Genomic DNA, 26,205 nt, shown 5'->3' with positions numbered 1-26,205 from the left:
AAGAAGAGATTAAAGAAACTCGACAGTTAACTATAATGGGCTGTCTTAAATTTGATCCTGGAAGAGGAAAAGACAATGGTAAAACCTAGTAAAGCTGTCCAGCGGTCAGCGTTGTGGTTGCCGTTTGTGCTGTGGATCTGCAAGCCAACTGGAAAACCTGGGGAAAGCATCGGAGCATTTTTGCACTATCTCCCCAACTTCTCCAGTAAGTGTTTCTTTTCTTTCTTTCTTTCTTTTTTCATAATAAAAAGGTTTTCTAAAAAAGAGACACTACTGGGAGCTAGCAGACACCACAGCAACAACGAAACAAGAACAAGAGGCTATTTTTAAAAAGGTGCAAAAAGCCTTCCGAGAAACTTAAAACATAGTGGTAAAAGGTAAAGCGTGATAGCAAGATTAGAACACACAACTGAGAAATCGTCAGACAAAGGTACAGACATGGAAAATCAGAGAGGAGGAGGAGGAGAAGGAGGAGGAGGAAGAGGAAGAGGAGAGGAGTGGAGTAAAGAGTGAAGGAGGGAGGGGAGGGGAGAGGAAGAGGGAGGAGAGGAGGGGAGAAAGAAAGGAAGGGAAAGGAAAAGGGAAGAGGGAAAGAGAGGGGAGGAGAGAAGGAGAGGGGAAGGGAGGAAGGGGAGGGGAGCCTTAGAGGGAGAGAAGTGTCTGAGTTAAGGAGTCTCAAAAACCAAAATAATTAAAGTACAAAGAAAAGGAATGAAATAAAAGAGTAAAAGAAACCATTAAAGAAAACCTCAAAAAACCCAGAGTTAGGGTGCATGCCTTTAATCTTAGCACTCAGGAGGCCGAGGCAGGTGGATCTCCAAGTTCAAGGCCAGCCTGGTCTACAGAGTGAGTTCCAAGACAGCCAGGGCTACATAGAGAAATCCTGTATTAAAGAAACAAAAACAAAAGGAAAGAAAAAAAAAACACTTCCCTAAAGGGAAGTTTGTAAGTGTAAGAATGAAAGTAAATACCATTAAGGTTCGTGTAGAATTGTTTGAACACCCTGCAGAGGGGACATTTTATCTTTCTGGTTAAAGAAACAAAACAAAACATGTCAGGACTCTGAATGCTTTGAGACTCGGTCTCAGGTGCCTGAATACACTGGAGGTGAAGGGCTTCCAGCTGGACTCTAACCCACCTCTGACTCCTGTACTGGGTACAGGGGCAGGAAGGCTGAGACGGGCAAGCTAAGAGGCAGGTTCCCTCGAACCTTTCTCAGGAAGGGAATGAAAACATTCTCTGCCAGACAAAGAAAAGAAAAAAAAATTAAGAAATCAAGGAAGAAGAAAGAAGTCACAGGACCCAGAAAAGAGTGAACTCCTAGAGAAGTCAAGAAAATCCCAGGGACCAAGGCCTGCGAGCAGTGTTGAGAGTTGCCAGCTTGGAAAAGAGCCATTCTTCATTGGAGTAAGCTGGAAGGCCTCAGACAAGACCTCCTTGTCTTGTGAATAGAACCTAGAAGTGTTGGTTTGAAGGAGAGGAAAGTCAGATAAAATGGCAGAAGTCTGAGGCAGAATAAAGTACAGGTTCACAGAAGACTAAGCACATAAGAAACAAACCCCAACAGTTGTCATCTTTAGAAACAATGAAAAAATTGTATGTGCTATGATGTACAGTTCTGAACAGCATTTGAGAGGTCAGGACAAGGTCAGCAGTGAGTTTGAATCTAACTGTTTTATACGGTAACACTGGAGGGCCAGGACTGGGAGTGGGGCAAGTTCTCATCTCCCACTGTGGGGTGTCTGTGGTAATGTCTAAAACTGAACAACTATACAGAAGCCGCTTAAGTATGTCATTCTGGGATACGGAGCTGGGAGAGTAGAAGTGTCAGCCTCTGGGGAGTTCGAATTGCAGAGGGGCTGCAGTGCTAACACAGCTCGTCTGTGTAACTGCTGCTTTATACCAGGTGCCTTGTAATGCAGACTTAAAAACCCTAAATTTTGAAATCCATCTAGAAATGTCAGGGGGGTGGAGAAGGCAGAGCAGCGAAGGAAAGAAGACGGCAAATAATATAGGTAGAAGGATGAGAGATAGGGAATGACTTTGACCTTAGTTCTGGCCTCAGGACAGAGGCTACAAAAGGGGAGGAGCTAACCATTTTCCTCAGTCTGACAGTGAAGGCAACTTGACTTTTTAATTCTCTCATCCGCAGACATAGACTAGGCTCTGTAGTCCAAAAGACCAATTTGGTGTTTGTGACCTTTGTTCGGGGGTTCCTTGCCTACTTTTCCCAATGTTGGAAGTAATCAGAACGGGATAGCAGCCCCAGGAGTGATCTGGCAGACCACCCATCTCAAGGGGCTGAGGGACACCCCAGGTCTTTCACAATTGTTGGAGCTTATACCAAAGTCAAGCTGCTGATGTCATGTGGACTCACAGGCAATCCTGCCTGGGAAGGGCTGGGGAAGAAGAGTGGCTATCTGGGAAGCAGGACTGAGTTTGTTAACTCCCACAGCACTTGCGGGCTGAAAATTCTGTGTAATGTATAGGAAATGTACAAACTCACCATCCCTCAACTTGATGGCCTCTTATTCAGGGGACAAAGTGGGGCACTCAGGTCTTGGGGCAGGAGGACCAGTATGTGGCCTGTACTGGTAGGGCCTCACCTCAGGCCAAGTTTAGGCTCAGATGAGCAGTTAAGAGAAAACTCAGGGGGTTGGGGATTTAGCTCAGTGGTAGAGCGCTTGCCTAGCAAGCGCAAGGCCCTGGGTTCGGTCCTCAGCTCTGAAAAAAAAAAAAAAAAAAAAAAGAGAAAGAGAAAACTCAGAGCACTGAGTTCTTCAGACACTGACATGCTGGGTGGGCTCGACATTCCCCCAAGGGATCATGTTTCAAAGGAACAGGAATTGTGGCTACTCCAGAGCCCTATCATTGTCCTAGCCTTTATGAGGCCTGGACTCTTCCATGCCCTCATATGCGTTAGTGGCACCACAGCTCCTTCAAGGACCCTGCACAGCTGCTGATGCCCCAGGATGTTGGCATTGTCCCGAATAGTAACCTTTTCACATCACATGGTCACTGGTGGTTCATAAGGGGCTCAAGGGAAGAGGAGCTCCCCTGAGTCAGCTCCTCGGCGAGATATGACCTCTATTACTTCATTACTATCATTATTATTATGAATTATTATTATTGTATGAGAGTACAAGTACATGAATGTCATGAGATATATATATATATATATATATATGGAAGTAAGAGGACAACCTGAGGCACCAGACCTCACCTTCCATCTCGTTCAAGCCGTAGTTTCTTTGTTTTCATTGCTGGGTATGCCAGGCTAGTTGGCCAGAGATCCCCCAGGACTAGCCTGTTTCTGCATACAATCTCACTGAGATTACACATCCACTCTACTGTACCCGGCTTTACACGGTCTCTGAGAATTCAAACCCAGCTCTTTGTGCTTGTCTTTACCCACTGAGCTATCCCCCCAGCCCTGATCCTTTCATAGCTCCGTGATAAGTTTCTATAGAAGCCTTCTGGATCTGGGGGATGTGTCCTACCCAAGATGCTAGTCTGAGGTGGGAAGTCACATCTAGTGAGGTGGCTCATTCAGCTTCCTGGGAACCCCCAGTTTGCGACCCCCAAAAGCTACGGCCTGAGGAGTAAACAGTGTGCAGGCCCCCGGGGGTCTTAATCAGAAATAGAAGTTGCCAAACCCTCCTTGATGCAAAGCAGTGAGTTTTCAGGGCCCAGTTTCCCATCCACCCCCAAAGTAGACTCCAGACGCCCCCCACCTCCTCCCCCAGAGCATCCCCCCTCCACTCGGCGATGGAGACAATTTACATAATGCATGGCGTGGCGTGTGAGCACAATAATGGCTGGAAAGCAGGGTGCCCGAGTGGCTCCCCTAGTGGCACCTAGGGAGGGAGAATACCTGCTCCCACACCACTGCCTCCGCCCTCAGGAGCGGGCCTGCGAGGCTGCTGGGAAGCAGGACTCTAAGTGCTCAGCAGCTGCCAAGAAAGGATGTACTCGGCCCGAGACAGGGACCGAAGCAACCTCAGGACAAAGCTGCACTCTGGAGGAAATTTCCAAAGCACTCCAGTTTGGAACACAAATCTACCCAGCCATGCTCCTGGAATCCACGCCCTGCTGGGCCCAGGCCCCGAGTGCTGATCCTTCCTGGAAGAGGCCACTCCTCCAGGCAGGAAGCTTTAGCTAGGCTGCCATGGAGCCAGGCTGCAGCTGCCCAGGAGGCGGTCACGTTCAAACACAAAGGCATCGATGGAAGGGGGAGAATACATAAAAATTACTGGCATGGTAATTGCTTTTTATATAAATGTTCCTTTTAAAAGTTTTCCCCAGTGGTAAAGTCCCTCTTTAAAAAAGAATAAATTCACTGCACACCAATTTATTCCACGCCTATAGATGGAGCATAATGAAAGCTCTTCTGTCAACACCTGATCAAGAGGCAAGTGGTTGCCTCTTGACCCAGCTACCCCGTCTGACTACGCAATGATGCGCTGGGATACTGGGGTGGGGTTGGGGGGGCTTTGAGGAGTGAGGGCAGTTGTTAGCATTGAGCCCAGACTGTAGGACTCTGGAACAGGGCTCGCCAGTGTCTCAGGAGCTGTGCTCGAATGGGAGGTGCACAGCAGAGCAGCTACAACCATAGGAAAGAGGGTGGGGCTATGGCTGCTGGGAAATGTAAGGGCCCTCCTTTTGCAGGGACAGGATAGCACAGGCATCAACGCAGGGAAAGCATGATGGGCAGGTACAGCTGACTGAAGAATTGCCCAGCAATGCCTGCCGACTAAAGAGCCCTCTACACACATTGAGAGGCACCGAACCTGTCCCCTCTGACCAGCCACAGTTCTGTGGGGACAAGGTCCAGCCTTTGTACTGGACATCAAAAACTACCCCGGACAAAGTCCCTGATCTCCACTGTGGGGTTATTTCATCCTGGGCACAGACAACTGATGCCATCCTGTCCCACTACAGGAAAGATGCACACAGTATCAGGGAATGACTGGGGGGGTGGGGGTGGGAAGCATGTGTGTAATGTGTGTTCCACAGCCACAACTGAGACTTCTCAGCTTGGATAACGAATCAGCTAAGTAGTTCTCACCTGCTTAGGTGACAGAACTCTTGGCATCTGCCTCCCTCAGTCCCACCCTGCCCTGTGTTATGCACACACTTCCACAGGCAGCGCTCAGAACCACACGTTGATCCATATGCACCCTCTTGCCTGGTCATGCTTGCCATATAGGATACACGCAGGCACGGCCACTCCCTTCTATGGACACACAAACACTCATTTGTTCATGCTTCCCGTGTAGCACTCACACACAGGTGTCTGTTCAATATGAACACGCATGCACGCTCACACTCCCGCTTAGCATCATGCATATTTTATCCTCTCTTTCATACACAGGGGTCAACCCAGGTGCCACTTCATGCCGGTTTCAGCATGAAGGCACTGTCTCTCAGGGAGTCACCAAGGCTCATGGCCTTCCCAGTTGTTCAGGTGGATTCTGGAAGGCCTGGGCATAACCCGACCCTCTCACCACGGTTTCTGTATTCCGTATGATGAAATGACAAGCTGGGCTTTCTAGAGGTGCCTGGCAGCCTGTGTATACATTAAAGACGCAAACGCTGATGGGAGTGGGGTGTCTTAGGCAGCGTGGGCTTTGACACTGATCTAGAGGGCTTCCTGGAAGAGGAGAGCTGTGATCTGCATTTAAGCCCGCAGGGAGGTAGAGTTGGTGAATGAGGAAGGATAGCAAGTAGATTTGGGAGAGAGTCTGGTGAGGTTAGGGGCAGGCACAGGGCAGCTGGGAGACCCAAAGGTCTAAGCAGATCTTCCTGCTACCTCTACATAGAGCTTCCACCTTAGCTAAGACTGCACACCACTCTAGAATGGCCCATGCTCCCTCGATTCAGACAGATGCCAGCACCCCTGTGCAGCCAGCTCTTCTCCAGCATGCCTCCCCCAGCTGGTGTCCATTTCCTCATAGAGAGCACTCAGGGGCTCCCATATGTAGATTGGGTTCTGGCAGCCCCATACAGGCCTGTCTCTCCCAGGGCAGCTAGCACTGACTTTGCTTCCCTCATGTAGGGGCTACATGGTGAGCGAGGCCTTGTGGGACATTCAGAGCCCAGATGCCACCTCAGTCTTCAGATGTCTACTTTTGGTTATCCATCCGCTGAATTGTCAGTCGGTTTTCTGTTCTCACAGCTACGTGGTACCTGCATGCATAGCATATACAGTAGTCATGTATGAGCATAGCCTGTGTCTCATCCTGCTGTGCACCCGGAAGCTAGGCACCCAAGCCTAAGTGCCAGTCATGTGGTTATCTAGCTTATGAAAAGCCAAGGATAGACAAGGACAGAGCCTTAGGGGTCTACTCAGGATCCAGCTACTTCCGTCTCCTCCCTTTGTGTGAAATAATAGGTCAGCCAGCCTTCAGAATCTCCAGGTCCCAAGGCCAGAGAGACATGCAGTGAAGGTCACATCTGTGGCATCACTTTCTCCAAACACGGTATCTCTAGACATACAAAGAGGACAGCTATACTCGGGAGAGGTGGAGAGAGGACACCTCCATTTTCGGCCGGGTAGTGGGCAACGCTGCCTGTGCTACCCCTGGGGCCGGCTGTGGTTTGTCAAAACCAATTACTTCTCTGCTTCTGCCAAGTGCTCGAGGCTCCATGAATCTGAGTCAAGTGTCCCCATGGCTGCCACCGATCCAGCAATGGATAAGAAAGGAACAGGGAGGAATATAGACTGGGCCAACTGTCCCCCATGGCCCAAGATGGAAACCCATAGGCCCTCCATCCCATCTCCCATCTCCCACCCCAGATCCCCAAGACCAGCCCCCAGCTCTAGACTCAGCAGCCCAGTCACTCTTCAAAGATGAGTGCGGAAGCTGGGGGAGGGGGAAGAGCAGAGTCCCAGCTGGCTACTTTCCAGAGTACAAGCTGCAAGGACTGGGTCTTCATAGAGGCTCATCCCTGTTGTCCTGTAACAAAGCCAGCCTCTCTGGGGATCTCTGAAGGGAGCCCATGTGTTCACCAGAACATTTCCCCATGTATGTGTGTGTTGAGAGGTGCCTTGCTTTATAGATAGGCATTGGGTAGGCATTCCTTATCCATAGACATCTCCAGAATTCCTGAGACAACAGAACTGAGGGATTTTCATTTCAGGGAAATCCTGTCAACCTGGAAAGGTTTTGCTCATGTCTTTCAAGACTGCCTCTTCCTTAAGATGAGGGACCCCAGCCAGGAGACCCTGTGATCCCTGGAGCATCTACCTAAAGAACCCCTCATCCTAGCTGTGGCCTGACCTGCCAACCTCTCCATCCCTGGGGACAATCCCAGAGCCTGGTGGCTGTGTACTGTCCATGGCTATGCTAGGCAAGCTTCCATACTGTCTTACAGGGCCTGGGAGGCAAGTGGGTGACTTGTTGGCTAACTGGATAAATCAAGTCAGAGTGTTCTGGGGTGTAAGGGTCCCTCCCCTTAGCTGCTGCTATCTCCTCCCCATGGCGTCTCTATATTTGGCTCCCTAGGCTTCTGGCCAAGAACACCACTACCCTTCATTTGCTCATAGATGCTATTTATTCCGGCCCTACCCAAGTTTGGTGGCCGTATGCCTTTCTCAGTAAAACGTCTCCAAAATATGTCATGATCAGCTGAGATGAGAAAACCAATTTTCAAAAGCTGAGAGGACATCATTTTGATATCTGAATTTTTTTTTTTAAATCTGTGACCAACTCTTGGAACTGCAATCAATTTGTTCTGGACATCCAGAAGGAAGGCACCCCTTCTTGCAGGGCTCCCTCACACCCTTCCTGTCTCTGCTCCCCCAGGCTCCTAATCTCCCGTGAGGACAGACTGGATCTCCATTTCCCAGGGGGAAGTAGAAGCTCACAGTCCAGTCCTGTCACCAGCCCACATTACCCTTCAGTTGCTGCTCATGGTGTAGACCCTATGTTCGATTCCAGGCTCTGCCTGAGTGTGAGCCCAGGGCAGGGTCTGCCTTCAGAAGACACTAACCACCTAACATATCTCTCTCACTCCAAGCTATTCCTCATGCCCTAGAGCTGACCTTGGATGTGTTCCACAGCAACCTCTTGTCAAAAGCTAGAAGCCAGAGGCCCCTCCCTAAGCACATATCACTGACTGACACCGTCTAAGAATACTCTTCACGGTGCTTCAGTGTCATGGACTCCCCACAAACCTTGGCCGTACCTTCCTGCAGACATGTCCAGAATCCTAGATGCCATCCATCAGGCTCCCTGCCTCTGCCTTTCCTTGTTGAGACTCCAGGGGTGAAGGGCAGGTGCATGTTTGTGCCCAGGCCCCTTCTGGGTTTTCCTATCACTGTATCTTCCACCTGCTGAGACAGTTCTGACATGGCGCCCTCACGATCCCAGAAGAAGGAAGAGGGGGAGGAGAAGGACTGAGAAAGGTATAGTGCCAGTCCAGCCTTGGCAGACTTTCGAGAGCTGCCAGGGTCTTAGGAACTTAGCTTGCTGGTGCTTGAGGCAGAGGTTAACAACACAGAAATCCTACCTAGGGCAGGTGTCCTGGGGCAGCCACCCTGCGGCCTACTTCATGACATTTCTAGTGTGTTGGTTGAAAGGGTAGGTAGATTAGCCTGGCTGGCCCATAGGCTGCCACCAATGAGACAGCTTTTAGAAACATTCTTCAAATATGGGAACGTTTTCCAGTCTCATTGGAGAGTGTGCATTTCAGGGTGGAGCAGAAGAGCAGCTATCCAACACTGTGCATCCCCACTCAGAAAAGCGTGCTCCAGACTTCATGATGTCAGGGGTGGGGGTGGGGAGGGGGAGAGTTGCTACACCAAAGGTAGGAAATGGAAGGGAAGAGGTAGGGAAAAGGCTAGGTCCAGACAGGGCTTGGCCAGGCTCTGATGCACCCGCCTCTCTGTAACCAATTACACTCGAGCAGCGGCCTCATCACGTTTCAGACGCCCTCCCAGGAGCCCCCCCTCAGCCCCATGCATCCCCGCTGGGTGCCGAGCAAGAGGACCATATGGAGGGAATAATAAGACAATTAACTTTCCATTAAAGAATAATATATGTGGGTTTTTAGGGAGGCAAGCGACAGCAATCCCTACCCAGCGGCATATTTCACACCCGAGCCCCTTACCACCTCCCACAACTACGACGACGAGCCTCGCATCACCATCATCTGCGCTCGCTCGCAGAGGAGGGTGTCACCGGGCCCCAACGGGAGGCAGCCGGCTCGATGGAGGGGTGGGGTCTACGTGATAAGCAAGTGCAGAGCCACTAGGATGATGATTCTTCGGGGGATGGTGGGGGTTTCCTCATCACCCCCCAGCAGACTCAGTATACAGCACACCTAAGGAGCTGCTTGCAGCCACCCTTTCAAAGGCACATACAAATCAGTGCGGGGCCAGGGGTCACAACCTCTGCCTTTGCCTGCCCTTCTGAGACTTCTTCAAACCCCTGGCACCTCTCCCACCCAAGCTTTTTTCTTCCTCTTCTGATCCCACCCTCTGTGATTCTGAGGCCCTATGCCACCTCAGGGCACTGCTAACCTTGCCTTGGGTGCCCAGTGTGCATGCTCCTCAAACGGGGACAGACCACGTCTTCAGCAAATGATAAAACCAGTGTGTGAGTTTGCAGAGGTACCAGCTGGGGAGGAGGTGGGGAGGGGACAGAGTGAGATTTCTCAGCAGCATCTACAGAGGACCCTGGATAGTTCCAGACTTTGGTCCCTGCTGATAGCCAGCTCCAGATGTGGCACTCTGCAAATATTAATTACACATTCCTGGGAGCTCTGAGCTGATGAGCAGGAGGAATAGCCAGGGGCGGACAAGACGGAACAGGATGGTGCCACTGACACTGGTTTAGGAATGCTATTTTTGGTTCTCATAAGAGGTCGACACCACAGACACCAGAATCAGCCGGTTTAAAGGATGTTAATCGGGGGTGGGGGGAATCCAGAAAGAGACTTGGATTAGGGGTTTCCAAACCTGGGGTCCTGCTCTTTGTGGATGAAGGCCTCACAGTTTGGGGAGTTGCTGTCTAATTGTTTCATTTGCCTTGCCACTTGCCCTCCAGCACTCATGCTGGCCTGAACTCCAGGACAGGACTGGCTGCTAGAGATGATTGACAGGACCTTGGTTTTCCCTCTTTAATGATAGGCCTATGACGATAACCTGTAAGCATGAGCCTGGGCTAAGACCATCATGCAGATGAAGGCAGTTTGGGCTATAGGCAGGGCCAAACGTCTGCCCTGATCAGCCAATGAGGTACGTGGAGTTTGACATGGGGAGTATGTTTTCAGAAGATATGCTGTAGTCTCCCTGACATGGCCATCTCAGGCCCCTGCTCCAAGGCAGCTCTGTCAACAGTTTCTCCTCACTTCTAAGTCTAAGCAAAGGGTCTTCTCCCCTGCAGGGGAATATCTCATCAGGTCAGAAACTTATATCGGGGCTGGTGAACCTGATGACTGTCCCATGCCTGATGACAACTCTCCTGCTTTGGTTTTCACAAGGACTCCAGAGTTGTCCTCCTTGTACCCTGGACATTCATTCAGCAGTGTGACTATCCCTGACCTAGGCTTCAAAGAGGAGAGGCCCATCCTTCTCCTTCTCCTCCCCTTGCAACCCCCCAGGCACCTGATGAATTATTCATTTGATATCCTCATTATGCAAATGAGTTCTGAGCCCAAGCATATGTTCTCTGCTCTCCCCCTAGGATGGGGACAATATGGTGCTGATGGGGGAGGGTGAAGAAGGGGCTCAGGGGACCTCACTCAGTCCCATGGGCTGTAGAGGGGACAGACAGCTTAAAGACCCTACTTTCATGGACTGTACAAGGTAAGCATGGCCACAAGCTAGGGTGGGGCTACAGTGCCCAAGAGAGCATAGCTCAGGGGTGTCTGGCTAAATTAAGGAAGCAGAGAGAGCAGATTTGGTGGCCTAGGGTCAGATGAGGAAATGGGATGGGGTCGTCACAGGCAGCTTCCTTACCCTGTGGTATGCCATGCTTCCTAACTTCTAAATGGGCCACAGTCTGCCCCCAGCCATGCCCCCATGGGGTTGTGATAAGGTCGGAAGGAGGAAAATGCCAAGGCAAGGAAAACTCTTCCCAAATGCCACTGTCTGCAGTTTCTGCTCTCTTGCAGCTGCCAGCCCTTGAGGCTCCAAGCTACTGGGGGTGGGGCAGCCTCTAGGAGTAGGGCAGGCAAGGAGTGGAGCCATAGAGAAGGCTCTCATCACCCCAGCGGCAGGAGTTTGGGGAGCTCAGAAGCCTGGGGAAGGGCAGCTCCAGTGGAGGGCCTTACTTGGCAGCACCAGTAAGAGGGTCTGTGATAGCACTGGCAGCTGGGTCACAGCTCTGCCATCAACCATCCTCCTGACCCATCAGAGCCAAACACAAGGAAGGTACACCAGCCCTCACCCAGGCCCTGGGAGAAGAGGAAAGGTGTGAGGGTCGGAGTCAGATTTAAACTATGGAGCCGGTGGGGATAGCTCGGTGGTTACATCGTTGCTGCTCTCACAGGGTTGCATCCTTCCTCTAGAGCTGTACACCTGTCCCCTCCCCCACAGACACATCTTGGCAGGATATTCTGTGCCAAGAAGCAGTCCCAGAGCTGTCAGCAGGAAGAGGCTGAGGAAGCAGGTGAGAAAAACTGGAGCAGGACAGAGGCCCCGAGAGCTGGCAGCCATGAGCGGCGGAGGGGTTGCCAAGAGAAAGGGACGCTGGGTCAGCACTTCTCTGCCCACCTGCCATCCCAAACACATCCCTGCCCAGGTCCCCACAGCCCCAGGCATCCCTTGTGCATCCAGAGGATAGGCTGGGGGAGGAGTCAGGAGCCCCAGGTCCGCCATAAGCCAGCTGTGGCAGCCCGTTCACTTCTGGGCTGGTGAGAGTCAGCGATGACATGCTCACACTCTGTCCAAAGGGAGAGAAAATTGTCCTAGGAGAGAAAATGACCAATGAAGAGAACTCTGATGATTTCTAGGGGGTAGGGAGGTATAATTGGCTTGTCAGCTGCCACCGTCACTACCTCATCTTCCAGGCAAACCTCCCAGTGGAGAAGGAGGCTCACATGGATCCAGGTCTCTCAGAGGTGCGTACGACAGGTTTGCCGAGTCAGACTCATGTCTGGTCCTCACCAACCAGGAAGCTCACTCGTCCACACAGATCCACGTCTCATGCGTGGAGTGTATGCTATTTTTTTATAAACAAGTGTTCTGAGCTGCTCATAAATGCGAGATCCTGGAGGGCTCTTAACTGGTACATCTAATGCCCCATAGGAAACTTGGAAAAGCACACACCACACATTCCAGGGACCCACCATTCCTACACCATTGCACTTGGCAGTGCCCACTTATAGCCTGGTTAGTGCGGAATGCTATTCCTGAGCCTAAATTGACTCCTGTTCCGGAACAGCTTTTCCTACAGTGCTTTCTCTGGAAGCTCTGGCGGCTTCCAAGTGCAGCTGAGTCATTGAGAGTTCACAGGAAGAGTAGGATGGGGCTACTGCTGTTCAAGCCCAGCACCAGGAAAGGGAGGTACAGAGGCCTGAGTGATCTCAGGAGGGACAGTGAGCAAGCTAGCAGCTCAGACCTTCAGGGCTGGGTGCCCCTCCTCTCCATGCTGCCCACTAATTAGCCATCTCTGATTGGCATCACTTATGCCAGGGGTCCCACATCCATAAGCAATGTCAATATATTCACTCCATGTTACCACTTCCTGGGCACCTAGCTAAGCCTGACAAGCTGAGGGAGATCCTTGCCTGCCCCGCGAGGTTACATCTCCTGACCCTGGCACTGGCCAAGGGGATATTAGAAACAATAATTACTGAACCCTGGGCCTAGACCCTTACATGAACCCCCAGTAGTAACTGCCTTCTCTGCTGTTCTCAGGCCAAGTACTGGAAGGAGAATTCCATTAATTCCTCTGTTGATGCTGGCCAGGATCTCCCTTACAGACCCCAGCAGAGATACCGTCCTATTAGAGTCTTACATTACTGGAAGAGCTTGGCTCTCTGAGCCTCCACATTCCTCATAAAGAGCTCCAGCCTGTAGCCTGACAGCAACACACTTTGCAGCCTTCTGGGGGTGACGAATGGCCCACTCTTCACATCGCTATTTCAAACATTAACATAATCTCCCAGGATGAATGTGGTCGCTGGCGTCTAATCAATCACCCCTCCTGCACCTTGATCCCTCATTCCGACACTTAACAGAGATAGACTTGCCACTTCATGGAGACTACAGTGCCCGGAATACCGGCTTCCCATCCTGTTTCCTGGGTCTTGCTTGGTTTGGTCATACTATGTACTTGCTGATGAGAATTTTGGCCTTCTGTGCACCCTGTAGCTATGGCCCCTCAAGGGTCTGGGTTCCCACTCAGGACACTGCCTCAAATACAGAGCTCACCAACCTTAAAAACTGAAAAGCCCCAACACCCTTTCAGGGACAAGGTTCATGACAGTGGGCCACCGTTCCAACAGGTATCAGAAGGTCAGACCGAGACCTAGTGATCACTACTTGAGATCTGGTAGTACCTCATCAGGACTTCAATAATGTCACTTCCTCCTCACTCCCTCATTATATACCCCTTCCTCACTCCTGCTGGGAAGAAGGTCTCCACAGGAAAGCAAGCGCACCAGGCTTACCTCTCGGAGCTGCTGCACACCTCCAAAAATCCGCATCACACCGTCAATCTCCTGCTCAAGGCGCCGGGCCCAGTGCTGCATCCTGCAATCGGGAGAGAGAAAGAGATGTCAGGAGGGCCTGCTGGGGCTGCAGCGGCAACAACCAATTCCTAGCCACCCAGGGGGACCGGGACAGCTACTCACTCAACTCAATTTTCACCAGAGAAGGAACAGACACAGGAACCAGGATGAGCCTGTGATTTTTTCCCTTTGAAGTCTGGCCTGGTGGCCTAGGTTTTCCTCACATCGACTGGCAGCCAGGGAGGAGAGGAAAGGGCATTGTGGATTAGCCAGAGGGAGTTAAGAAGGTTGGAAGAAGCCTGCAGGGAGACTATTGTTCACTATGAAGACAAATCCTTGATGTGGCTGTTCTGAAAGGGAACTTCCAGACACCAGGGAGGACAGAGGCAAGGCAGGTGAAGTCTGAGGAAAGGGAGGGATGCTGCTGTCACCTCCAACCAATTGTGTAAACAGGAGGAGGTAAAGGTACCTGCCTCCCTAGACCTCGCCTGAGCAGAAGACAGAGAGCACTTCCAACTCAGATGGTCCTTGCCTTTCTAGTCCCCTGGTAGGAGATGCTCATCAGAGACCCAAGGCCTTGTCTACATGAGTCCACCCAGGGTTTCAGTACAAATCATCCAGTCCCTTTCTGGAGGTCTGGCAAGCAGAGGCTCTGAACTGCAAGCCTGGACAGGCCATCTGTGCGCTGGTACCACCACAGGATCATTTATAACCATCTCTGTCTCTCTTAGCTTCCTCTTCTGGAATGTGGAGATAATTTGGTGCCATCTTTTAGGGTGGCACAAGAAAACATAAGACTGCGGGAGCGGAGGATGCTGTTGTAAAGGAATCTCTATAGGTGGACAGATGAACAGGTGTCCGTATGATCTCCGCCTGACATCCATTTCAGCACGCTGAAGCCACATAAGGGACCCACCACATAGATGTAAAGAAGCCATGGGGTCGCAGGGCACAGTGGACTAGGATAATGTCAGAAAAGTTGCAACTGTCCCCAACACCCTTCTCAGGACCAACAACATGCCCTACGGCCACTTAGGGCCAGGACCCTCTTCTCGCTCCTTGTCCCACACTCCTCCTCAGGCCTGTGCTGGGGGGTTGGGCTCATGCCATTGTGTGTGCCCGGGTCGGTTGGCATGGGAACTCAGAGCAGGAGGCGGGCAGATCACTAATTGCAATTTGCCAAGCTGAATGTCAGGACTGTGATGGAAAAAAAAATCAACATCAAAAGAAAGAGGTATTAGCTTCAGCTTGTTGTGGGTTGAGCCACAGCCTGACTCCCCAACTCTGTTCCCCACCATAGAGGAAAATCTAACCCCACATCATGCAAAGGACAGGCTGTAAGCTCAGCTGCCAGCCTGGAGAAAAGAAGGTACAAGAGAGCAGAACCATCTTGGCCTGAACCCCGTCCACCAGCACTGATGTTCTGGCCCTGATGGCCCTCGGACAATGTGGCAGGTGGCTCTTTTGTAATCCCGAGACTTGGGGGCTGATAGCGGAACAGAGTCTCACACAGTTCTATATCTGGACAGAACGGGCAGGGTCAAGGACCCATCTTCAAAAAGATCCATTAGCAATGCCCTGACCCTAAACCTGACCTCGTCCATTCATTGGTTTAGGGGACATAATCCTTTCTGCATGAATCTAGAGAAGGATGCCCACTAAGTACAAAGTACAGTGCCAGTCCTGTGCTCCCTGACCTCCATCATCACAGAGGCAAACAAAATCCCTAAATCCCAGATGAGGAAGCTGAGACACTATCCCGAGGTCATTCATCCAGGACGAGTGGACGTGGGAGTTATTACCGAAGTTTTTTTGGAGTCTTAGGAACTGACAGGTAAGAGCCAACCATGTGCAGCTCTTTCCAGTTCAGCACGTCACCTTCAGGGCTTGAAATCAACCGCAGTGGAGGCGCTTACACCACATGAATAGACAAAGGACAGAAATCACAGCCCCACTCCTATCCCAGCAGCTGAGACACAGTCTAAAATTCTTTGAGAATTTCTTACAATGTACTCTGGTCATATTTACCCCCTCCACCTCCTTCTATATCTATCCCTACCTCCCAACTTTATGACATTTGTTTATTTGTTTGTTTGTTTGCTTGCTTGCTTGCTTAATTTTAGACAGGGTCTTGCTACGTAGCTCTAGCCAGCCTGGAACTTTCTATGTAGACCAGACTGGCCCTGACTCACCTGCTTCTACTTCCTGAGTTGAGAGAGTAAATTTGTGTTCCACCAGCTTGGCTCTTTTCTCTCTCTCTCTCTCTCTCTCTCTCTCTCTCTCTCTCTCTCTCTCTCTCATTCACTTATTTATAAGTAACATACTGAGTCTCATTTGTGCCATCTGAATGTATACTCACGGGTATGGGGCCGTCCACCGAAGTGTGGTCCACCTACCTGGGATCATACCTTTCAAGAAAACCAATTCTCCCTCCCCCCCCAAAGCCATCCGTTGCTAATGGCTTTTCTCAAACCGATCACATTTACCAACCCACCAATGATTCCACCTGGGTATGGACTCTGCTCGTATGCAGATGGGTCCTTGTTTCTGGAATCTCACAGATAAGTAAAAGACAATTAATTGGAAGAGCAGGCATGGGTGCCAAGTTTTTACTTTGCTTAGACAACACATCATTAATATAATCACCATCATTTCGTGTAAAATGGCTATTTCAACACTAAAATAATTTTTAGAAGAACCAAATCTTAGGACAAAATCAAATTCTCCCATAAGACATACATATACACTCCCTCTCTCTGAGTCTCTCCCACCTCACTCTCTGGGGTTCAGGAGTAGCTCTGGTCCTTAGTGTGGTATGGTATCCTGGGCCTCACAGACAGACTGTAGGCCCTAGCGTCCTGCCTATCAGTGCGATGCTAAGGAAAACAAGTTACTCTGATTCTTCACCCAAACCAAGTCAAATTAGGAAGGCAATATCTGTGTCCTGGAGCTAAAAGGGACTTGACAGATAATCCATCTCATTGTCACAGAGATATGACTTTGTGGGTTCTAGGGTTTGGCCACTGGCCAGTGCTAGCTGGGAGGGAGGCTGATATACAATACTGAGGAGCCTGATGAAGTGAGCATGTCTGAAGCATTCCTGTCCTGAGGCCAGAAAACCACACACTAAGCCAAGTTCAACCCTGACAGAGGCATAGTTGGGCTTAATCCCACAGAAAGGCGTGGGGGCATTGGGAGAACTGAGAAAGACATGAGACTCCATCAAATCACTCAAAGGTAACTGTATCAAATCCTACCCGTGTCCCTTTGGACTTGACCCATGAGTCCACGCCAATGTCCCCTGGCCAGATAGGGCTGCTCACAGGTATGCTCCAACAAAGAGGTCCCACTTGCTAGCACCCCAGATCCTGGGGATTTTCCATCCTCTTTGCTGAAATGACACTGCTTATCTCTAAGAGCTTGTAAGTGCCAAATTAGCAAGCTGGTGAGTCTGAGGGAGGAGGCTGAGACCGTCAGCCAGGCTGCAGCACTTCATGACCAGTGTGAGCCAGAGAGGATGGGGACTATTTCTTGTCCTCCCAGGTGCCTGAACTGGGGGTAAGTAAAGGCACTGCAGCCCTACTTCATGGATAAGAAAACCAAAAAGACACCTTGTGAGATGGGTATAGAGACACGCACTTAAAAAGAAGCCAGCTCCATTGGGCCCACCTGCCCTTCCTTCCAGGACAAGGCAGCTCCTGAGGAACCTCAGGGGAGAGGCTGATACTGCCAGCTGTATAGTCTTGGAGAGCTCTGTGCCCTTGGAACCTCAGCTTCCCACCTGTCAACAAGGATAAGAATAATTGTCTAAATATTGTAATGGGGGCCTGGAGATAGAATTCAGTTGGTCGAGTGTTTGTCTAGCTTCATATCAACCAGGTGTGGTGGAACATGCTTGCAGTCGCAGAACTCGGGAGGTGGAAGCAGGAGGATCAGAGGTTCAAGACCAGGCTAGAACATACCCACAGAACACCTTGATAATTGGTAATCATACGCGACAATCTCTTAAGGGATAGAAATCCATACAGTATGACCTTTATTCTCAAGATCTAAGGGCCCACTGAGGGCAGGGCGGAGCGCAAAAGGGAGAGTGTGGTGTGTTAGGTAGGTTGACTCATCTCATTAGGGAAGAAGCTGCTACTTGGAGCTGTGAACCTCCGGCCTCAGTGTTTAGAATCAAGAGGAGCAGGGAGGAGGGGAAAGGGAAGGAAGGGAGGGAGGGGTCCCCATCAGGCACGAGAGCAAAGTCAACCCTATGTGAGGTGAAGAGCTGGTGCTGAGGGGCCTTTAGTAAATGGAACCATCCAGAAGCCCTCTAGAAGGCTGGGAGGTTCTAGTTTCAACCTCAGGTAGGGGCATCCAGCTTGGGGGCCAGCTGCAAATGCTCACCCTGAGGAGAGGGGAGGAGAGAGGAGGGCACGGAGGAGGAGAGGAGGCAGGAAAGGGACAGGAGCAAAAGAGAAAGAGCCCGTGTGCAGATGCGGCAGCATAGATTAAACTGTTGTTGGTTGTTAATTTTATATGTGAAGTTGTTGATCAGAATGTGATTTAATTGTACAGTATAATCCAGGCTTTTGGAATAAATTATGCAGAAAACTCATCTATAATTAAACAAATCAAAAAACCAGAGACAGGTGACACTGCAGGTTCACCCTCAGAGGGCATGGACAGCGTGGGCAGTTTGGACCCCGCAGAGGGACCAGAAAGGAAAGGAGGGAGGGGACTTTTTTTGCTCAAGAGGAGACACAGGCCCAGAAGAGCCCAAGGCCTGCTGGGAGTAAGGAGCTCAGACTCCTGAGTTTGCCTCTGCAAGCCTTTCTCACCACACTTAGAGGTATTTTTTTCCCCATCAAAACCCTGTTGCCCCTGCCAGGCAGCCTGTTTCACCAGGGGCTTCAACTGAGCAGAGCAGCCATCATTCGTAAGGGTGAGTGGTGTGTGCTGTGAGTAGAGCAGCCTGTGGAACAGGAAGGCAGGTGCTAGGACCAGGCTCAGCTGGAGCAGGCGACAGTGTGAGGGAGCAGGCACAGCTGAAGCTTCTGGCTGCCAAGGGCACAGTGAACCAAGCTTGGCACTGGTAAAGGCCCCAGGTCTCTTGCTTCTCTCGTGACAGGCTGGCCAATTATTCTCCCAGCTTTGGGGGAGGCAACAATTTAAAATAAAGTGCTATTCAATTATTCTGATTATATTTCAATTGGCCTGCCACCTCCACCTCATCTCCTTCACGGGCTTCTGAAAGAGAGAAAGACAGGGCAAGCCCGAGCGTAGGAGATGGGAAAACAGACCAAAGATTCCTGAAGAGCCCCAGCCGGGCTAATCTGGCCTGGGGAAGATAAGCTGGTGGTATTCACGGAGTCTATTACTCCGTGCTGGCCATGAGGGATATGCTTTCCTCAGGGGCATTCAGAGCTCTAATAGCAGCTATGAGCAACCTCTCCTCTCCAAGGCTGCACCCCTACTATAGGTGGCAGAAAACTCAAGGCTGTCCTCAACAAACGTGGCATCCTCAGGGTTACCTCCCCAGGGCATCATCCTTTCACACCATATATGCAGATGTTTGGCTGTAGCCGAATGCCTAGGTCCAGCCCTTGCTATTCCTAACTCTTCAGCCAGATGTATGCTCTCAGGTTTTCCCATCTGGAAAATGAAGATTAACACAACTATCCTGTTCGACTCCCAGGGCCAATGACAAGGCAAATGGAAGTTAGCCTCATGCAAGGCATTCTAACAAGGACAACTATCCCACTATCACATCACACACACACACACACACACACACACACACGCCTGGCTTCCTGGCTGCAGGGCAATCTTCCCACCTTCTAGTCACCCTCAGATGGGCCACCAGGAAGGCTACCCACTCCCTGTGTCCTGTTTCTGAAAGCTACCCACTCCCTGTGTCCTGTTTCTGAAAGCCCCAGGGAAGAGAAGTTACTGCTGGGCCCACTGCACACCCTTCTTTCTACTGGGCTCCTGCATTTTTCAAAGGTCAGCACTGGAAGGGGCTCCACCCCAACTTGATCAGACTGTCATGGACAACAAAGCTGGCAGAGGGCAACAGGCTAGTCAAAGTGGCAAGTTCTCCAGAAGCCGGGTGGGCAAAGCCGCCAAAGATGGTTAAGACCAGAGATGTGGCACTGGCTTCACACAGCGAGTGCCACGGTGGGAATGAGGCCAGAGCAAGATGGGAGCATGCGTGCTGGGTGGATGACGGTGGTATAAGACTTCCTGTCTTACACCCTCACCCTCGCTCCAAATTCACAAGCGGATAAACTGAGGAACAGGGCTCAAACAGGGTCTAGGCATCATCAACCTATTTGTGACTCAAGGGGACCTTCAGAGTGAGAAGCACAAGCTCCCCAGGGCCCTCCCCTAGCCGGTGCAGCCCATTTGTCACTGGGGACTCACAGACCCTGAGAAGTTGGCAGAGGCTAGTGCTGCTGATGCTTGAATTAGTACAAATCCACCGCCTGGTCTACTCATCGACGTGTGTCTTGGGACCCTGCCCAAATACTGCTCCTTAATGAGGTTATTAATTATGGGGCTGTCCCTTCCTTTTCTTTGCTGAAAAAGAACTTTTCCTTCTAATTGGTGCTTGGCTGGAAGGCAGCAAACTTGTACCCCGACCCTACCCCCAACCCTTCTCCAGACTAATAGTCTTTTGGCTTTAATTAGGGCACTGGGTCCACCCAATATTTACTCATCACAGCCTTCTGGGGGTTGGTGGGAGGGGCAAAGGAACAAGGGCTAAAGCCAGGGAGTCTCCTCAGTCAGGGCCAGGAGAGTCTAGGTGGCCCACTTGGCCCAGAGAGACATGGATGAGAGCCAGGGTCACAGAGCAAATGACCACAAACACCTTTTCTCACCACCAATAGTAAGGAAGCTAGCCCACAAGCAGAAAGAAGCATGAAAGTTGGGTAAGGCTTTAGTTAGGGACGGGGGGGGGGGGGGGCTGAGAAAGTTTTCCCAGTGGCTGATAGGGATGTGTTAAAGGTCTGGTTAGGGATGGTGTTGAAGGTCTAGTTAGGGATGTGTTGAAGGTCTAGTTAGGGATGTGTTGAAGGTCTGGTTAGGGATTGTGTTGAAGGTCTATCTGAGTCTCACTTCTGCTTCTCCAGGTGTAGGTCTAATCTCTTTCAGGTCTCGATGGAGTTTTCTAGTAACACTGAGAGACCTCTAAGGTGGATTGCTCTAGCATGCAGGGGAACAAATTCTACACAGTAGCTGCGACACTCATGGGAGAGGGGCTGGAAAAAGCAGATGGCACAGGGGAGAAGGAAGATTTGCAGCAGGGAAGAAAACAGGGGTGCAAGAGAGTGAGGAAGCACTGGTTAGGGGCCCTGGCCCTGAGAGAGGGCAGGCCAAGGGGATAACCTGATGGGTAGAAAACCAGGGGCTATCTTTCTTCCAACCTTCTCCACATACCAGGTCATTCTCTATGAACCACATGCAAATCTATTTTCCTAGCCAAACAGGAGTGCCCCAAGGTCCCCCAGACCACTTGAGGATTCGTGTTTCAAGAGGTGTGATGCAGTCCTTTCTATCAGGGGTCTCCTGGGGACTATGTTGCATTATCTTAATTAACCTCCACAGCAGCCGGACCCCTGTCCCCAATCCTCAGAGCAGGACAGGACACCAGTCTTCAATGTCCAGCTGCTGGTGTGATACGGCCAAGTGGGCAGCTAGCAAGTTTCTGAATGAAGCTGAGACCCTGATCTTGCCTCTGGGGCCACTCCCCAGTCCTCAACTTCTTACTTCTGCTGATGGTCACTCCCTCTGTTTAGGCCCAAGTTTTGGGGGTGACTGGGAACCTGTTTTCTCTCACACTCACATCTAACCTGTTGTGCAAGCCCTAGCAGCTCTCCCCTCACAGTGTGCCCTTCCCATCCCCACTGAACATCTTCCTGTCTCCACCTCCGGTCCCCCCTCCAGTCTGTCCTGGGTGACCATCATCTCCCCTAGACTGGCAGCAGCTAGCTCACTAGTTGCCAGCTTTTGCCTTGGCATCTCATCTCCCCAGTTTCCTGGTCACACATAACCAGGGTATCCTTTTAGAATGGTGTTCCTCCTGTCTGCAACAAGCTTGGTTCCTGGCCCTGGAGGAGAAGCCAAAGCTCACCAGCAGCCTTATATGTTCCTTGAGGCAGGACACAGCCTTGAGCTCACAGTGCATGTCTTAGAGCACACCGTTCCCTCAGCCCAGAAGAGTCTCCTCAGTAGCATACACACTCTCCCCATCTCCAGACCTACACATACACACTACCAGCTCAGTGAAGCCCACAATTTCTCCCCTAGCAGCATCTGGTCTCCATTCCTCCTGGAAAGTCAGTGTTTTAACTAGCCATTTTCTCTTCTGCAAATGCTTGTGCCTTGGGCTGTGATCCCTGAGGGTAGACGGTCCAGATCTCTGGCCTGGAGAAACAGGTCCTTGACTGAGCAAATACACTTCCCCTGAGACCAGCTGACCTCCCAGCTGACCTGCTCCAGCCTGTGAGAGGCCAGTTCTACGCACTCACAAATGAAGGCTGCCTCAGAACTAGCCCAGGAGGCCCTCCCCTCCCTGGCTCCTCTCTGCATGAATTATTAAGGCTCGTTTATGATGGGCCTGCCCAGGCCTGTGGCTTCCCTGCATAATTCATGGCTCTCTCAGAAGGGTGGTGCGCCGGCACGGACACTTCTTCCAGGAAGCAAGAGAAAAAGTACAGAGGAGTAGCCCAGACAGGGACTGTCCTACATCGTGATCCCACACCCAGTGAAGGCCCTTCAGTGACTTCACTGACCCTATGGCCTGAGGTGATCTCATGCCCACTTGGGTCCTGGTGCTCTAAGTCAAAATACATTGGCTTTGTGCAAGCATACATACTCTCCTGTCTGTGCCTTAGTTTCCTATCTGTAGACTGATAAGTTTTGGGCCACATAAGTGGTTTCAAAGAGCCCTGGCAGTGGGACCTTTCATTTTCCGGCTAAATTCTATGTGGAGCCCCAGTGTCTTGTTTAGAGGTGTGCATACTTTATGTTCCCTTCACTCTGCTCAGAAGTCCTGATCGATGTGTGATTTATAGCTCATTGCAAAAAGGTAGGGTCTGGAATCCTTTCCTGAGGTCCTAGGAAAAGCCAGCCACTTCCCTGGTAGCTGTGACTCATGACTGCCAGCACCCAGGTGTCATTATTTGTGAAGTTCCCAGTCCCAAGCTGAGACTCAACAGCGAGCAAGAACAACTTAGAGAGAAACTGAGGCCTCAGGATAGAGCAAAGGGTTCCAGTCATGGTTACTGGAGGTAGACTATCTGTCACAGTCTTCCTAGGCCTGCAGCAACCTGTATCAGGCACTGAAACCCCTCTGCTGGTGTGTTCCCTATGGTCAGACCCCACCCAGACCCATTTCACAACCTGGTAAGCTGAGGTCCCTCAAATTGGCTCCTAGGAGGTAGCCATATGGCCACCATCCTGTGTGCCTAGCCAGGTGCTGTGGTGGGGTAGCCTAGCTAGTCTCAGAAGGTACAGAACAAGACCGAGACACCTGTAGAGGTCACCAGATAAGGCAGGGACAACACATGTGTGACACCGCCCCATCCCTGCCCCACCCAGGAGCTCAAGTCTCCCCAGGGGTGTCAGGAGAGACCCCATTCACTCTTCAGCACCCAGTCTGGTCAGATTCTGTGATTCACCCGTCCCCATCTCCCCTCCTGCATGTTCCTCCCCTCCCCCAGTATGAGTCAATTCCTCACTGTGCTACAAATAGCTGTCCTCTGTTTGTCCTCAGTGTAGTTTCATGTCTTGAGGAGGACAGAGACCCCCATCAAGATCCTTTATGTCTCCTCAGTCCCTAGATCCCCTGAAGGCCTTCAAGTACACAGGGGACCCAGGCCAGGGCTTCAGAGGCCAACCTATCAAGGACAGCTCTGTTCTCTAGCTCTGTGTCTCCCTCTATCGGGCCCAGTCACCTCTGCCAGAAAGCCCTCCTGGATTTTCCTGACACACTCACCCCACCATCCTACAAATCCACAGTCCTTACCATAGTTTACCAAGCCTCACCTTACGTTGAGACTGCAGCCTGGGTCCATAACCATCCTTCTTGTGGAGCATAGTTTAGAACTTAGCAAAAAAAAGTCTTATGGAAACATCTGGGGACAGATTTCTTTCCAAACTGGTACCAGGTCTGACCCTCTCCTCTCTGCTGTGGGGGAGAGGCTTCACCCTCAGCAAACACCCAGCCACACAGGAAACAGGGGTGTAAAGCACCCACTGTGTGCTAGGTATTCTCTGTGATTGCCACCAAGATAAACAGTCAGGTGCCAACCAACAGGGCTTCACACTGGCCCCTCCTCTTCTGGCATCCCTTAGGGGAGTGACCCAGCACAGAGGAATCACTTTGCTTGGTGAACCCATACTGTCCCTCAGGGTTGGCTCAAGGACAGACAAGCAGGTGAACCAGCAGAACTCAAAACCGGCAGAATACTCTGCAGGTATCTCCAACCTTCTGTAAAGTTCTAACTTGCAGTCACACACTTCATTCATCAATAATCCATGCATCGGGAATGGTTGGTGAGCACCTGGGAGCAAGGGAGGGACTCTGGTTAGCAATGCAGACCTGCCTTTGGGAGCTTGGGAGTCAAGCAAGGCAGGAAGACTTCTGACCATGATGGGGTGGCCCTGATGAGTGGAGAGACGAGGCGACCTGAAAGCCCTGGGGAACGAGGTGATTGCTTAGTAGTCTGACTTTGGCCCGGGTCAGGTTGTTCCACTGAGCTGGAGGGCGGTGCACACATAGAGCATGGCCTGGCGGAGCTGGGGGTGAGCTCTGCACACTGATGCTCCATCACTACCCACCCACCACTCGTGGTTGCTCCCACACAGAAGCCTAAGAAGCCCAACCCTCAAGTACATGCTGGCTGATAAGGGTTGCAGCCTCCCAACAATGAGGTATTAGGAAAATGGACATAAGCAGAGGGTGGTACACTTAGGAGTCATGGAGCAGGACCCTACTCAATTCCTGGTACCCAACGTAGACAGGCAATAGGTGAGCCAGGACCTCTCTCCAGAAACATTCAGTACACTTTCTGCCTGCCATGAAGCTAGGTCCTCTGAGTTGAGAGGAAAGAATAGGCTGGCAGGTAAGGACACCATGTCTCAGAAGTGGATTCCGTTTCTTTTTTCAATCACTCCACAGAACACAAACCTGTGACCATCTCAACTGGGCCCCACTGTTGACCCAGTTAGCCCAGTTGGCCCATGCGTTTCAACATTGCAGCGTGTCCTTTATAACTAGTAACCTTATTCCTGAGGTAGGGGCTGTAGGTGCTGAGACTTGGTCCAGGTGGTAGAGGTTGGGTTCAAATTTCATACTTCCTTGAGGATGATCTTCAAATTCAGAGCCTCCTGTCTCTACATCCAGAGTGCTGTGGTTACAAATCTGTGCCTCTAAGCCCAGTTTGCATGGTGCTGGGACTCAAACTCAGGACCTGTGTATACTGGACAAGCGCTCTACCAACTGAGCTCCATTCCGAGCCTAAGGCTACATGGAGTATTACTATCCTCCACAATCTTTACCCTGCTGCCCCTCTTGCTGACAGAAGGTGTTTTCTGGTATTTTTTTCTTACTTCCTGGTACTCTATGAGAATCCCCTCTGTAGACTTCAAGGGATCCAGAGGTATATCAAGAAGAGGTTTCGTGGGCAATGCAGAGGCTCCACTTCCTATGGCGCCTCCAGGGTGGTGGCCAGGCAGAGAGGAGTTGCACGTTATTAAAACCTCCGCTGTTGCAAACAAGGTTAAATGTCTGGACAAAAAAAAAAAAAAATCCAATCCCCATTTAAAGATGATACAACTAAGGCATAGAACAATTGGAACTCCGTAACTGACTTTGTGATTCTTTAGCTCCTTTCCGCCCCAGACCTTGCCCCTGCTTTAGATTTTCTAGCACATAGTAGGCATACACACCAAAGAAAACAAAAGTCAAAGCTACAGGTCCCTCCAGATGGGCACGTGGAATCTCCACCCTTCTTCAGTTTAGAGTAATGGCCTCATCCGTACGCCACCAGTCTGGAAATCACCTGTGAAATATATTTCTCCCGGCACTAGCTCAGGAACCATGTAAATCACTCGATTTAATGGCCTCTGGGATTGTTCCCTGCCACCCACTTCCCAGAAGCTCAGTGCTAAGAAACCGAGACTGTGGGACAGCAGGCTGGCTGGCCCCAGTCATATGGTCTGGCTTCTAGGAACTGCCCAAAGGGGCAGCAGTATCTGAGAGCAAGGAAAGAGAAACAGATCAGCCTATGGGGGGCTTCAGAACCTCGGGCTGGAGCCATGCACAAGGTACACCTCTCTCAGATTCTACTCTTGCTTTCTGCCTGCCCCACAACAAATCTTCAGGGGGGAAAGGGTCCATGTGATTTTTCCAGAGCTTCCACAACCTCAGCTGAGGAAGGTCCAGGTCACTGGAATGGCCAGGGACAACAGGTCCCCTGGACTGTGATGCCGCCACATTCCCTAGATAGGCCACAATGCACTGGCCATTCA

At 51.0% G+C, this 26,205-nt stretch overlaps 1 protein-coding gene across 6 annotated transcripts in view; it reads right to left on the bottom strand.

Annotated features, from left to right (window-relative positions):
- Positions 1-26,205, bottom strand: part of Cacna2d2 (calcium voltage-gated channel auxiliary subunit alpha2delta 2) — a 129,593-nt gene that overhangs the window by 90,686 nt on the left and 12,702 nt on the right. For all 6 annotated transcript variants that reach the window (XM_028756600.1, XM_028756601.1, XM_028756596.1 and 3 more), the window contains exon 2: positions 13,624-13,705. In XM_028756600.1, the coding sequence (XP_028612433.1) occupies positions 13,624-13,705 (82 nt within the window). The remainder of the gene's footprint in view (positions 1-13,623; positions 13,706-26,205) is intronic.

The sequence above is a fragment of the Grammomys surdaster genome, unplaced genomic scaffold (genome assembly GCF_004785775.1).
Source record: "Grammomys surdaster isolate TR1022 unplaced genomic scaffold, NIH_TR_1.0 126131, whole genome shotgun sequence".
Classification (NCBI taxonomy): Eukaryota; Metazoa; Chordata; class Mammalia; order Rodentia; family Muridae; genus Grammomys; species Grammomys surdaster.
The sequence above is the reverse complement of the archived record's forward strand: the minus strand, read 5'-3'. Positions and strand labels throughout refer to the sequence as shown.